Consider the following 16,004-nt stretch of genomic DNA (forward strand, 5'->3'; position numbering starts at 1 on the left):
GAGCTTCAACCTTCACTCTGATTTTTACTGGAACATTTTAAAAACCAGGTCTGATAAAGAGGATTCATCAGTAAAACTCTGTCTGTGGAGATTCTCAGTCGTCCTCATTGTGGTTTCACCACATGTGGCCTTGTTTCAAATTCCTGAAGATGTTTCACGTCTTATCCAAAAGGTTTCTTCAGTTGGAGCCGGCTGATTGGACGACGAGGCGTGACGCTCTCATCCTAACCAGTCACTTGTTATAAATATTAATATAAAATACAGCTGTGGTGTTAATGGTCTGTGACTCAGCTGTAGTTTAAGAGAAGCCAAATAAAATCAGTTCATGTCTAATCTGTGTTCATCCTGAGCAGCTGCTAGTGGACTCTCTGTGTGAGGGGGGGTTAACAGAGAGAAAACCAGTCAGAACGGACGAGAAGTGAAACATCTTCAAAAACCAAAAGCTGGTTCCTCTACAAGCTGCATGTGTGACACCTTGGACGTGAGCTCCTCATCACTCCACTGTTGTTCTTTTACTCTTTTTAAGGCTTCTCCTGACGCGACGTGGATGCATGAACAGGTCGTCGCAGAGTTTGCAAAGCTGCTAATTGGAGTTAGTCAATAATAAGAAACAGAATTTGAACGGTTTCCTGTTTTATATCCTTGACAGTGGGAGTTTGCTTTAACTGGGCTTAAACTCAATGAGATGATAAAATAATCTATCATCCAGCAAAAGGCCATCAAACACGGAAACAGTGAAAGGATTTTACACTTGTATCCTGTCATAAATTTGATTCTATTATTTACATCATCTGCAGCGCGGCTGCAGCTTCTGAAGCCGTGCAGCTCTGTTTCTCTGCAGCTCTGTTTCTCTGCAGCTCTGTTTCTCTGCAGCTCTGTTTCTCTGCAGCTCTGTTTCTCTGCAGCTCTGTTTCTCTGCAGCTCTGTTTCTCTGCAGACACACCGACTATACGTCCATGGCAGAGGCCCACGTTTGTGCATTAATCCAGCTTCAGTCGTACACAGCATGTTGATTTGAGCAGGTTTTCAAACTCCGGATCATCTGTTGTCACGTGTAAAGGCTGCCGTTTGGCAAGAACACGATAAAAAGTGCAACGTTTACAATGAATACATCTGTTTCAACCCTCTGATCATGTTACAATCTTCACACTGCGTCTCAACAGTAACAATAATCGTCCTCTCATTTGTAAACTACAAAATGTTTTATCCTCAACAATCAAATACATTTATCCACATAGATCTGCACAAAATACAAATATAGATTTATGGGTGTTGTTACCTCAACAGACAGTTTTTCTTCTTCATGTCGTAATTTTCAGCAGAACTTACTGAAGCTGCTGGAGCCTTTCTTCCAACTTTATCTAACGTGCGCATGTGTCTGGAGCCCTGCAGTGTCAGGCTCATCCTGGATCTCCCTCTCTGACAATAACAGCTGATAAGGTGGCAGGAAATCCAGTCTAATCCTGCTGATCCACCCAAAGGTATAATGGGAGGTAGAGGCCGGGGAACGAGGGGCGGCTGAGGCCACTGCAGCTGAGCATCCATGACAAATTAAATGATGTGAGTTTGATATGAAATCAGGAAAAACACTGAGTTCTGGTGGTAATCTGCCCCTTTACAATAAAAACTTGATTTGAATTCTTTTATTTTGACCTAGATATTCACCAAATGTGTTTTGATCCATACTCATGTGACCTCAGTGTTTCCAAACGGAGGCACTTTGTCTTTGGCACTTTGACCTCCTAGCCTGTGTGTGACCTCCCAGCCTGTGTGTGACCTGTCAGCTCTTCTACACGCAGCTTTCGTCCTTGTCTCCGTGACTTTTGTCCGACCTGTGCTTCTCTGTTTCCTGTCCAGGTAACGAGAACTCCTTCTTTTGATCACTACAGTGAACTGCTCCATTTCGTAACTTCCCGATGTCGCCGAGGGGCAACTGGGTGGAGTTATAGGCCAGTGGGGGGATGGTGTTCACCAGTATGAGCTGCAGAGGCTTCTTCTCCGGCTGGTACTGGCAGCGGACGTAGCGGAGGAACGCTGCTCGGTACGTTTTATTGAACAGTGTGTAGACCAGCGGGTTGACTGCAGAGGACAAGTATCCGACCCAGACGAAAACGTTCAGCAGACCTCCCATGAGGGTGGGGTCACACACTGCCGGGTCACACACCACCACCAGCACGTTGGTGATAAAAAACGGACACCACATGACTACAAAGAGAAAAAACACCACCCCGAGAACCTTGGACGCCTTCTGCTCGTTGCTGATCGACTGCATGGTGCGGCGCCCAAACAGGGAGCCGGACACGCTCCCTCGGGCCCCTCCGAGGCCCCCGCTGCTCCCCCTGCCGCCGGCCTCGCGGCTTATCGAGCGTCTGAAGAGTTTCTCGGAGGACAGCGAGGTCTGTGGTAAGAAGCTCAAGGTGAACGTCGTGCTCCATTTGGGCCGTGGAACCAGCTGGTCCAAGCAGAGGGTGGCCTCGTTCTGCAGGGCGTTGATGGTCAGGAAGTAGGTGACGACCATGATGGTGAGGGGCACGAAGAAGGCCACGAAGGAGCCGACCAGCACAAAGTTGTTATCTGTCAGCAGGCAGCTGCCGTCTTTGAAGACCTTGGAGTGGTCTCTGAGTCCCAGCACCGGAATCGGCATGGAGATCCCTGCAGAGAGATAAGAAGAACCACTCAGAACCAGGTGATGATCTGCAGCAGTGAAAAAGGATTCAGATGCTGAACTATCAGCATCCCAACATGGAAATGGTCCAGCAGTAAGAAGTGCACGTTACAGACATCTTATTGTTACCTGCAGCTTAGACTGTGTGTGTCTGACTGATCCCAGGTGGAGGAGGTGTGGGCTCCTCTCTGTCCTCTCTATTTACGAGCTTATATGTGCAGCTCCGTCATTCATCACCGTCCTGTGTGTGCAGGCTGATCTCTGCTACATAAGGCTAAAGAGTGCAGCAGACCAGTGGCTTCCTGCATTTAGTGCTGGTTTAACTAAGACTGACACTTTTATCTTGGGCCTAACTTCATGAAAATCACTGTTGGTCAAACTATCAGCCTCCTCCTTTAAAGCTCGCGCAGGCCGACGCCTCATTTCTTCACATCTTCAGTGTCTGTTAGAAATGTTTTCACAAATCTAAGTGGACTTTTTCCTAATGAATCAGAAAAGCACAGTGAAAGCTGTCCAGGCACTGGGAGAAACACTTTAGACCATGAACCAAACAACAATTAGCTGCAAACACAAAGGCAGTGAACAGTAAGTGCATGTGAGTCTGTGAGAAACATGTTGAAATTTAATCAGTGCACAAGTGTCTCTGTAGAAATCCTGTTAATATCCGAGCTGCAAACAAAAGTCAGTGATTACACAACTAAATAATGCAGCGAAATCACTTTCATATAACAATAATAAGAGGAAACCACTCAGATCTGAATAATTGAACCGTAATAATACTGTGCTGGTGTTCTGTGTCTCAGTCCGTAGCCAGACAACAACAGTGGCTGTGGAGGGATTAGAAGAGGGAGGCCAGTTTGTATTTGTGGATTCGTGGACTAATTCCACCTGCTCCACATGTTCAAATACATTTATTAATTCTATACTCAAACATCTTTCATTCAGACCTTCAGGGTGATTTCAAACCTTTGTTCTCTGGTGGACAAGCTGCTAAACAACATACTTCAATGCAGGCAGGAGTCCTGGGTCAGACTGAGGTCGGACCACGTTCCCTCCACAATAAACTGCACCAGGATTCATTTGTGTCCGGACCAAGACCTCTTTCTATAAAGGTTCTCAGTGTGTTTGTTTAGGTCCGCATCTAAAAATCACTGTTGTGTTCATTGTGATTACTGAGAGCCAGCGTCAAGGTCAATCAGACTAACTACACAGTGTAAGAATGACGTGTACGCAAAATGGTGAACAGTCGCAGCTCGGGGAGGAAGAAAACGCTGAAAGTGAGTATTCAGAAATCTAAAAACTAGTTTGAATTATCCACATAAAATGTACAAAACTTCCATCATCTTCCTTTTTCCAGCACAGAGCAGCTACAGTAATAGATTTTCCGTCTTTCTGCCTCCATCGTTCAGTTTGACGGAGGTCTGTCTGCATTTCCTCGTCTCTGTTAACGATGATTCAACTTCCATTTTCTAAATTTCTGGTTTCTTCCCTTATCTCGAAGGTAAAGGCCAGGAAATGGGGGCAGAGGTCTCTGTGGCAGGTATCTGATATGTGGCCTTAGCTTCAGTTTCCTCAGCCTGAATTTCATTTTTTCTTGCTGCTGTTCTGTCACTTATTCCTTTTCCTGCAGTGGCCTCCGCAGTCACATGATATAATAGATGGAATAAAAAAATGGCTAAAATAGTTTGGGATGAGGGGAAGATGTTAGTAATCATATCAACAGGACCTGGGTAGGAGGAGATAAGCTGAGCAATCTTCCTCACGTCGCGTTCTCATTACCGGCTCACAACAAACAGGAGGCAAGTGAGAAGGAGACGAACACGGGAGAGGAAGAGGAGGAGGAGGAGGAGGGCATGGAGGCTGGAGATGGACAGACACAGCGAGGGTGGACAGAAAGTGCTGCTGCACGTCAGGAGCAGGAGGGTCAACGACGGAAGATTCTCATTAAGTCTGAATCGTTTGACAGAAAAGCAGCTGGAGTGAGTCGGTCTGCAGGACTCAGGGCTTCAGGAACATGTTTATGGTTCAGGTCTGTTTAATACTCGAATGAAGAAGTCTCGGTTCTAAATTAAGAGAATTTAATTGACTGATTTACAAGATGATGATGCTTTTGTCCTGTTGGTCACAAACAACCGGACGCTGCGAGACGGCTTTTACTAAATAATCATCTGTTATGAGTGTTAGAGGCTCTGTGAGTGAGGAGAAGCAGAAAACATGTGCAGCAGGTGTAGAAAACTAAATGAACAGCAAAAACCCGTCTCAGTTTTCAGCACAGACTCTTCTCGTCCCTGTGTCCTGTTCACAGTCGCTTCACTTCACCTACCTGTTAAATCGAAGCATCAGAGTTCCTGAGGAAACACCGACCACAGCCCCAAAGCAGCTGGTTAGCACACAGCTAAGTGGTTCAGTTCCCTCTGGATCAACACACACCGAGTCGGCACGACTGTTCCACATCTGGACGGATTCTGGCTCGAACACAAAATGAATGTAGCTGGCAGGAGGACACCAGGCGGCACCAAGCAGATGTCATAGGATACGAGCCAGGAGCTGGTTTGGAGAAGAGGCTTTCACCAGGAAACATTTACTATCGAGGGGAAACAGCTGACAGGTGATCAGTGAGAAGTGGTGTCCGACCCTGAAGCTCAGGGACGAACTGCTGTTATTAAACCTCCACGGTGATAATGTTCAGAGTGTGGATACGTGGGTCTGTGTATCTGAATACCTGAGGTCATCAGATTCATGGTTACAGTGGAAGAGGAAAGAGAATACCTGCACAAAACTTTATCAGCCGGCCTGTTATTAACTCCGAGCTGCTTCAGATCCCACTGATCAAATGTCCACAGGACGTTGTTGACACACGAGCCTGGACTTCCTGTGAGCGTCCATCACACTGAAATCAAAGTTATCTGTTGTCAGTTCTTCTTTTTCTCCTCTCAGCTGTAAATACATGAAACTCAGGATATAAAACAGATGACGACTTTCAGCGTTTGATTTGAGAACATCAAAATTTGAAACTCTCCACTGAACGTTCCTCAATCTAAATGAGTCAGAAGTGCTTCGTATTACTGCAATCATCCTGTGAAAGCTGTGATTTCTCTCCAGCGCTGAGGTGCGAAAGTGGAAGACACTAGAAAATGAAGGAGCTGGAGACGGGACGAGTTTATGAGAATAAAAAGACGGATTCCCAACAGAACTCTGGTGTTGGGGTTCTGATGACTGATGTGTCTGCTCGCTTTGAGGTTGAAACAGGTAACTGATGTTGAAACGTGAACTGCAGAGCGTCTTCTCAGGGGCTTTTCAACATGAGACATGCACGTGGAAGGAATCTGAGCTACGGTTCAGGAGAAAGGACGAGCCAACTCTACCTGCTGCTGCCTCTGATGTCAGAGGTTTGTAGCTGGGTCTGTTTTGGCTGCGGTTGCAGTGATGGATGGTGAAAGTGATTCAGCTGGAAGATCCAGGCCTGAGGCGAACAACAGTTTAACCCCGGACCACCAGGAGCTCTGACACCTGCCAGCAGTGATTGTCTCTGTGTGATTCCTGTAGCTGTGAGGCCTCCGTAGATCCACTGATCCCTGTCTCAGACTGAGGAGGGCAGACGAGAGGCAGACGGGAGGCAGACGAGAGGCAGACGAGAGGCAGACGGGAGGCAGACGAGAGGCAGACGAGAGGCAGATGAGAGGCAGACGGGAGGGAGACATGTTCGACAACAAGAGGAAGTTGGTTTTTGTGGATGGTTCACTGACCTTGAGCTGCTGAAGTAGATACTCAAGTTATTTTAACCTGAGACTTATAGATTATACTTAGATACCATGTGAACCAGGGTCCATCAGGAACAACATGTAAAACTGAAATAGTAGAAATATTTATCAGACTATGAAGAATTACACTTAAATAATAAGAACTGAATGACACTTAACACTCAGTACACTCCACAAAGAGACAAATAGGAGTAGTTCATGTGCTGAATATGTCAAATACAACTCACAGGACACTGTAGCTGTGAATATAACTCATCACATTTGTTGTGACCCTGCAGAAGAAACACAAGCTAAAAGTAGAGAATTCACAGCAGGAGCTCGATAGATTCGAGCTCTGACTGTAAACTTCACCTTAAATCTCAGTTTTCTGGGTCAAATAAAGGGGGAAAGAACTAAAGTAAAGAAACTCGGAGTAAAGAATTGAGCGGTTAAAACCGTAAAGAGTTGAGAGGCGAGCGGCAGTCGCTGTTTAATTCAAGGCCAGTCTCCAGCTGAGTGTTACACCGTGAAGGTGCCGTTTAAAACCACCTGCCTGTGTAGGTTCCAGTGCTTCACCTTCACCGTGAGCACATGGACGCCACAAAGGGTCCAGATTCCCCACAGACCGGTCTCTGGTTCACTGACACACAGAGTCGCTCAGATCCTCCAACACCTCGACTCGGTTTTAATGTTGTGGCTGGTTAGTGTGTTCCCATCACTGGACTAAAACAGACTAAGACTGGATTTAAATGAAAAGTGACTAAAACCTGAACGTGTTGTTTTAATTACACTATTAAGCATCTGTGTGTGAGTCTGAACGCACAGATTGAGTTTGTGTGTCTGATGAATAAACACAGACAAGTACAGTAAATGTGTTCAGTGTGTGTGTGTGCAGGCAGACGGCTCAGTGTTTCCCTGTGGGAGTGAGTGTTACAGTGGCTCATCCACACACTGGAGGGAGACCAAGTGACGCAGCAGCCAAACACACACACACACACACACACACTTCTTCATCCGACACTTAAATAAAGCAACACACACCCGCTGCAGTGTGTGTGTTTATTGATCTGAACAGTTTGACTTCGTTAGTCGTTCGTCTCCTGACATCACGTCCTCAGTAAACACGAGAGTCTGTAAAACAAATGTCTGGTCCAGGTCTAAAACATGGAGACGGGTTTTTGACACGAACACAGAGGTAGGAGGTAGAAAACCACCTTAAAGTTAAACAGTTTGATGCAAACGCAGCGACCTGGAGAGGATAGGCTGACGAGAGAGTTGATGGTTTGAGAGGAGTGAAAGAAGCCATCTGGACCTTCGTCGACAGTGTCGGAGGTTCAGACACAATCTGTCTCCCATCCTCCACGCTGCCCTTTCATCTCTCCCCAGGAAGATTAAGACCACTTCACCAGGGAGGACACAGCTTCTCCAAAATATCTAATGTGACCGAGATACATCCAGTGTTCCTGATGACAGTGTTCTTAAAACTGTTCAGGTTTCATAGCACAAAGATCCTGATAAAGATCTTCTGTCCTGAAAGACGCAATGAAATGTAGGAAAGTCTCAACGCGGCCGCGCAGACGTGTAGAAAACTGAAGGTTCAGTGTGTTTCTGGGGGAACATTGTGTTCTGTGCTCAGCTTTTCTCACATGAGCATCACCCCCTCTGTGTAACATGGGGGGGACTCGGCTTTGTCCTCTTGTTGTTTTGTTGCATCTTGAATCTGAGCAGCAAAGAATGAAACCAGCAAATTATAGAGGAGAGAAACAGACTCAGGGTCCGTCGCAGCTCTAATAAAAGACTAGGACAAGATGGACGAAAGGAAAACAGCAGTGTGATCTTAACCCAGCTGAACAAAGAGCTGAACGTCCCAGTAGAGAGATGAACACGTCTCATTAGGAGCCACAGAAAGAGTCGTACTGCACTGAAAACTGTGTCATTTTCACTTCCAGTGAATCAAGAGCAACACGTCTGTTCAGTCAAATGTCGAGAAGAGAATCATAGAATGAAAATGAAATAACACAGAGCAGGAGCAGCTACCAACCAACACATCTCTAACTGGATGACCTCTGTGTGACCTGTACTCTGTCTGTCAGGTGTCTGGATGCAGGTTAGCTGCTGGTTTTTGTGCCTCACTGTGGTTTTGGACCTAACGTGAATTCTGTGAAGTGACGGATTAAAAAGTTGTGGCAGCTCGTTGGATTTAGAGAAACACATCTGTTCTGTCTCACTCTGTCATTTGGAAGATGTTCACACACACACGACGAGCGTTCGAGTGTGTGCACGTCCGCCCCCTCTCCTCCAATGTGTAAGTCCAATGAAATCGGAGCGTAACATCAACACGCTCCACTTGGCGCCCGTCCCACCCTCCCACGAGGAGCCCACTGAGCTGCTCCTGACAAACCCGAGGACAAAACCGAGGCAGCGTGTGTGAATTCAAACCCTGAAATAATCTCATTGAGCTCGTGGGCGGCACGGCGTGATGCTGCTTCAGGGCGGGACCTGCTGCCCCCCCACGCTGACATCACATTATTCAACACCGAGCAGCTTCAGCTTCAGCTCTGAGGTAAAAACTGCAGCGTGTGTGGGAGACTGGAACAAAACGCTCAGAGGGAACATGTTGCTGGGATCTTCTGCCAAATGGAACCAAAGAGAACCGCAGAACAAAGTGAAGCCAGAACAGAGCGAGAACATCTCTGAACACACTGTGCTGTGAGAACAGCTTCAGCTGAGTGTTGTAATGTAGGATCCAGAATCTTCTCCTCTGTCCTCTGTTGTCTTACGACTACGATTCATCAGTAAAGGATGTTTGCTCGTTCTCCTCCTGCTACACTCACCATCACTACTTTACATTAACAGGAATATGTTTCAACCCAGTCTTTGAAAAATGAACCAAAGGACCTTCAGAAATCCGTTTGTGTTCATTAAACTTCAGAGTTTCTGCTGTTTGACTCTATATGATATAAAACACCACGAGACTCAGTGACAGAGCTGCTGCTTAAAACTCGAATCTATAAAGTCAATGAAAGAATCCATGTTTACAGTTTGTTGTGTGAAATGCTCTGAATGAACCAAACCACCACACAGTGTTTCTCTTTCAAATCTGAACACAGCTTGACGCCACAGTGTTCAGACGGTTCCTGGACTTCACAGCTTCCTGGAATCCAGCAGTGAACAACTGGACGACTGAGAGACGACGAACAGTCAAACGCAGCTTTAACTAAACACAGGACGTGAGGTGGGTCATCGGTCGACTAAAAGATACTAAAAGAACAGTTGTTTTTATAATATTCAGTCTGATTTTCCTTTTTTAATCCCAGAGAGGAACTGTTTTTATGTGCACTGATGTAGAGTTTGACTCTTCAGTTCGTTAACATTAGATTAAACGAGTCTCTGTTGAAGTTCTGCAGACTGAAGTTAAACTATTGTGTTTTTACTGAGGTTCATTCGAACGTTAATGTCTTTACTCCATTTGTCAGTGTTTTCTTAATGGACACTAATGAACCTGGGGTCAAACTCTTCTATATTATTTTATATCCATTCTTCTGCTTCCTCATTAGAAGATGATGAAACTCACACAGTACATTAGAGGTATCAGATATTCTCACCGTGGGAGCACGGTGTGGTCAAACTGCTGAGTTAACACACACAGGACTCCGACTAAAACTAATCCTAACTACAGGTTTTCTGCTGGTTCTGTTTGTACACTGAACACAGATACCTGTGCACGGCTAAAACAAGCTACATCTATAACTAGTTCTATACATGTACAGATGTTTAACCTGTGGACATTAAAATAAATCACACGTTGGAATTTAAAAAACTAAAACCAGCAGCGTTTTCCTTTAAAGCACTACGATGTTCTGTCTTCATCAGTGCATTTCTTTTATTAATCGTCTCTATTTCACTGCTTTACTTTAATGACCTGTCTATTTTCTAACCATGTTGTTTAATTACATCCCGTGTGACATCATTCTGCTGACAGATATGTTACTGTTCCTCTTGGTTATCGCTCTGCATGCTTCTTACCTATTTCAATAACTTTTGTAATATAGATCTCGATGACATTAGACCATCTGTTCAGTCTAAAGACTGTTATATAAATGAATAAATACATGTTTATATCTCATGCTTGTTTTTACAGCTGGACACGAACTTATCTCCAGCAGAAATCACATCTCAGAGAGACGACGGAGCTGCATTGATCTATGGGGAAGAGAATGTAAATGATGAGCGAGTCCCAGCTATCGTGCTTTGGATCAGGAGTAGGAAGGAAGGCTGAATTAGCTACGAGCAGCTCCGGCATCACTCGGCCATTAGCAGCCACAGTGCAGAACGACAGGGCTAATGAAGTGGAGGCAACAGGAAGCAAACACAGAGCTCAGGGCCGCACAGCGATTCCGAGGCATTAGGCATTAGGCATTAGGCTCGGCCGACAGCTCCCTCCAGATAAATTAGTGCCTTTGTTTTTGGTCAATAGTTTAGAGAAAACACAGTGAGTGTGTGAAGGTTATGTAGTTTAATGAAAGGAGTCGGAGACGAGTCGGAGACGAGTCGTTCCTCTGGCTCTTTTCTGTTTTCATCACTCCCTCCTGTCCACCTGCTCCACTCCACATTCATTGAACCGATTCAAACACAACATCTCTTCCAAACTATCTGATCACACTAATGGTTGAATCCGCAGTTTTCACCAGAAGGAGGATCTCTCTTACTTCAGGAATACGAACAGCTGCTGGTGGACATGAATCCAACCAGTGGATTCCACACAACGAACCACGTCTACGAACGACTGTCAGTTCATCAGTTATTAACTTACTGGTTCCTTCTTTCACAGACTGCAGCATTTCACACGTTCACACGTTCACATCTGTTCACGTCTGTTCACGTCCCACAACTCTCCCTTTGTCTGAACACACTCCCGTTCACATGCACCAGTCGAATAATTTAACTGCAGAAGTAGAGAAGCCCGGCTCACAGCTGGAGTGGCTTCCTGTCTCTGCTGGTTCTGGACTGTGGTTGTTGAGCAGCCGTTCTGTTCTGCTGTGTTTTGTAGACCTGGTCGGACTGTGGACTTTTATTTTGAACAAACATTTCCTATCTGTAGTATGAGGAGCGTCAAACATCTCCTGTAACGTCCACAACAGACTTTCTTCTTCTATTTGAATCGTTCTGTTCAGGTTTCTTCCTGAACTGTGTTCTGTTCTGTTCCATACGAGTCTGCAGAGCTGCAGCACAACAGATCCATTAATGGACAATAGAATGACCTGGCTTTAATTCTTCAGGAGAAGTGAAAGGCAGACCACTGACTATTACTAGAAATTAGAGCAGGAGCACAATAACCAGGCCCATTACTGTACTTCCAGCATTAGGAGACTGTTCAGCTCATGTGTTTGTTCTGCTCGTTTTATTAAAGCTCATCAACACGTTTCTCTGTTTCATGACTTTTCCGTGTGTTTGAGGAACCACCGGAGCGTGGACTGTGTGGACAGGATATTTACCAGATGCCTTGTTCATAAAAAATAGTTACGTGACATTTTATTCACAACACTCGAGGTGTTTTGTTTCTGATGCTGCAGTTTCTCTGGCTCATGTTGAAATATTGATCAGGTCTAAACCTCCATTTATCTCGTCGTCTTCGATTTTGTAAATCAAAATCAATGGATCAGTTCTTCTGTGGTTTCCCACGATGCTCCTCTGCTCACACATGACACAACAACAACAACAACAACAACAATAATAATAATAATAAGAAGAAGAAGAAGAAGAAGAATCACAACACAAGCAGCATGTTGGTCATTTTTCAGTCTTCACGTCTCCTTCAGATGAACCACGGCTGCTGTTGGTCAAAGAACATTTTGTCTGTTTGAACCTAAGTGTCGGTCCATGTTAATAGACGTTATTTGTATTAAATATGATGTTATGCACATATCGTGTGTGTTTGTGTGTGTGTGTATCACTATCCATCTCTGTGACAGACCAGCAGCCTCTCCAGGACGATCCCTGCCTCCCTGTGACCCTCTGCAGCCCCAGCAGGTCCAGCTGATGGACTGATGGATTTCCTTTGCTCTGTGTTCGTCCTGTAGTGGACGCTTGCGTCACTCCTTCTTCTATCTCCTGTTATCTTCCAAAATCAGCGTAACTCAGTTACATGTGCTGTAAATCATTCTGCAAAGCAAACGGCACTGACATCGATCTCCAGTGTCCCAGCCGTCCATTAATCTGATCCAATCTGAGAGCTGGGCAAAGTGCCACCTGCACAAACGTCCACTTTTCTGTCATTTCTCACGTTAATTAACTTACTCTGATTAATAACAAGAGAAACGAATCACTCAGGAAAGTGGAAAAGATTTTGGATAATTCAGTTTGGTCCAAACCAGAACTGATTTCTGACTGAAATATTATCAGCTGAAAATGAAATACATGATTTCCCCGCTGTTCTTAATTTCCCTTCTTGTTTTCTCCCAGCCGGTGTAAATATCAGCCGTGGAGCTAATCTGCTCTCTGCTCGTCCCTTCATCACCGAGTGGCTGCAGGCCTTCATCTCCAGCCCCATCACTGCATTTCCTGCTCATCTAGGTCCATTGACCTGAGCAGCTGGACAGCAGCCAGGCAGGCAGAAGCCAATTATCCCGACTTGATTGTTCCCCTGCCTCCATAGAAATTACACAGAGTCATAAACGTCACTTGTGTCTTCCACAGGGAGGCTGCTCTTGTGCTGTCTCAGTTCCTGGGTCTGCTCTGTCCTCTCCATTTTCCTTCACACTCGTGTCCTTACTCTGAGAACTGGCATTTCAGCTACTTTATTCAAGCGAGGCGCTGCTGAATAACTCTTGTCCAAGGAAAGACGTTCCACTCACAAAGAAGAGAGTGTTAACAATGAACAAGGCCGAGCGCGTCACAGACACTTTGTTTTCACAGCCTTGGTGAATTCACAATGTGTTCAATTGAATCTTGGTCCGTTTCAGAGACGAGCAGCGACGTTTTATTTTGATGAAACCACTACTGTGCGACCTCAACCTTCAGATCAAATCAAGTCCAGCACTTCACTCCACACTCATCCTGTTTCTCTAACGATCGTGACCTCCAGAAGACGAGTCCTGCTGACTGGAGCCACATTATTCATGTTCCCTTTAGGATGAGATGGAAGCAGCACACGTAGCATTGTTTACATGCTAAAAATCATTTTACCACTAAATTTAAGGAGTTAATTCAGCTTTATATGGATATTATTAATATTATAAAGACCTGTGTCACAGTATCTGCTGTGAAAAAAGTATTGTTACACAAAATAAGAGCTGTGTTCTATAGAAATGATCTTTTCATGGACGAGAGAAATGACACACACACACACAAACCTTTGATTGTGTGTGTGGAGCTCTGTTTAAAGTTAGGTCTAACCTTCCTGCCTGTTGAATGTGAAACACAGACAGTGCAGCTGCTGCTTCTTAATCCAATTAAAGGCTTTTAAATGTGTGTTCAAGGGAGTTTCCTTGGATATTTCAGGTCTTTGGTTTTTCTCCTTGATTTCAGAAGCGTCTAGACACAGACCGCTCTTCAAGAAAACTATTTGTGTGGTGGAGGTTTCTAGGAAAAAGAGGGAAACAGGAGTAATTCTTGCTGCATGCGGTCGTACACGTGTCGAGCAAAGAACAACATAAAATACACTTCGGGGGTCACTGCAGAAGTGTTGAGTCTACGTTTGTCATCGGGTTGTGTCACTGTAAGTCTTCACATCTATCAGCTGTCACTCCTTCAGGTCGTCCCCGCCGCCTGTTGATCTACATTTGACTAATGTTAGCTCCTCACTGAGCCTCCGTTAAAGCCGTGTTAATCACATCATCCATCTCTGTCACTTTGTCTCTGTGTGATCCGACTCAGAGTCCCAGTCTTTTCTCCTTCACTCCCTCATTGACCACCTGTCCAGTTCTAAACATGTTCATTTCAACTCATATTGAAACAGCTGTTATTTAACACTCTTTTGGGTTTTCTTGTATTTACACCAAAACCACTATTTCCCATTGTTAGCTTCTCATTTACCTCTGTGCTCAGCCTTTTCATGTAACGTGGTGTGAAACACAGACGATCCACTTTCTTATCTAAGGACGAGTCTACACCTGATAAACCATCGACCTGTGAACTCTGACCCCTGGTAAACGATCATCATGTTGCTGTTTGAGAAAAACACATTTTGCAGGTTCAGGTTTTCCACTGAACCACGTCAGCTAATCCCTCATGTCCTACAGAAACTGTATTTTGGTTCAACCTGTTTCCTTCGCAGCAGTTTGACCCTGTGTCCAGGACTTTTGGACAAGCAACAGAACGAAAATGTGGAGATTAAATTCTCAAGAACTCAAATCAATCCCAACCCCTTTGTGCTTCGTGTCCTTACCCACTGAGATCGTCCACACCGCCATGATCTTGATGCGAGCCTTGGTGTGCGAGTTGAAGCGGCTGTGGTGGATGGGGTTTCGAATGGCGATGTATCGATCCAGGGAGATGGCGCACAGGTGCATGATGGACGCCGTAGAGAACAGGACGTCCAGATAGATCCAGATGGGACAAAGGTCGGAGGGGAGGGGCCACCCGTAATCTGTAGGAGGAAAGAAATAATATTATTAGTATTATTATTACGAATTACTGTAACTTCTGTTTAAAACCTAAACACAACAGTACGCTGATCATTACAGAAACCGTTTGAGGAGGAGATGGATGAACACATCTTACTGTACAGAAGTCTCCATTAGAATTCAGCTATAGTATAAGAAATGTGTGTGTGTTTATGTTTAATACACAGTATTAAAGAAACAAGACCTGTCAAAAGGGACCAACAGTCCGGCAAGGACCTGGTCTGAAGAAGCTGGATCAGGTGGGAGAGCAGCTAAGAAGCTATTTTTATGTTTCTAGTTGTTCTGACGTAAAAAAACAACAATTCATCACAGCAATGCTAAAAACGAATGGAATTGTGGCCTCGCTCACGACTGTATATTTAGACACACACACCACCACCACCACCACCACCACCACCACCAACAACAACAACAACAATAAGCTGGAACAGCATCAGTTTTTCCCTTGATTGCTGACTGTATGTGTACTAATGTTATCAGAGGCCATGATGATGGTTTTGAATTCACGGAGCTGTTCGTATTCTCTAAAAAGGTAATTACACAGTGACCACACTGTGATAAATGGAATGAGTCACAGTCACAGATGGAACATGGCCAAAGGCTTTAAACCCACCTCCGACTGAACACAGCTGCAAATACACATCTGCACACGTGCACATACTGTACACGTCTCTAAATATAGTCGTGTCAGTCCTGAAACCAGCTGGATATTACAATACGATGGCGGATGTGTCCTCGCAAACGTTCACTACTCTGTGCATCGTGTTGTCAGATAATATAAAAAGACAGAAACGTTCAGCACTGAACTGTTTCACGTGACACGACGTCGTCGTCTCAGTGTTTGAAATGAAACAGTCCAGAACTCACTGAACTGCTGAGATTCCTCCACAGGTCCTGTTCATTTATTCTATTCTACCTCTGCTTTCACCCACATCCTCACCTGTCCTGTGGATAATTCCAGACTTCCTCTTCCTG

At 45.0% G+C, this 16,004-nt stretch overlaps 1 protein-coding gene across 1 annotated transcript in view; it reads right to left on the reverse strand.

Annotated features, from left to right (window-relative positions):
• Window positions 1–974: 974 nt before the first annotated feature.
• Window positions 975–16,004, reverse strand: part of htr2aa (5-hydroxytryptamine (serotonin) receptor 2A, genome duplicate a) — a 40,439-nt gene continuing 25,409 nt past the window's right edge. The window contains exons 2-3 of the mRNA XM_026376906.1: window positions 14,792–14,992; window positions 975–2,652 (exon numbers count right to left, since the gene is read on the reverse strand). Of these exons, the coding sequence (XP_026232691.1) occupies window positions 1,790–2,652; window positions 14,792–14,992 (1,064 nt within the window). The 3' untranslated portion in view covers window positions 975–1,789. The remainder of the gene's footprint in view (window positions 2,653–14,791; window positions 14,993–16,004) is intronic.

This window comes from Anabas testudineus, chromosome 21, assembly GCF_900324465.2.
Source record: "Anabas testudineus chromosome 21, fAnaTes1.2, whole genome shotgun sequence".
Taxonomy (NCBI): Eukaryota; Metazoa; Chordata; class Actinopteri; order Anabantiformes; family Anabantidae; genus Anabas; species Anabas testudineus.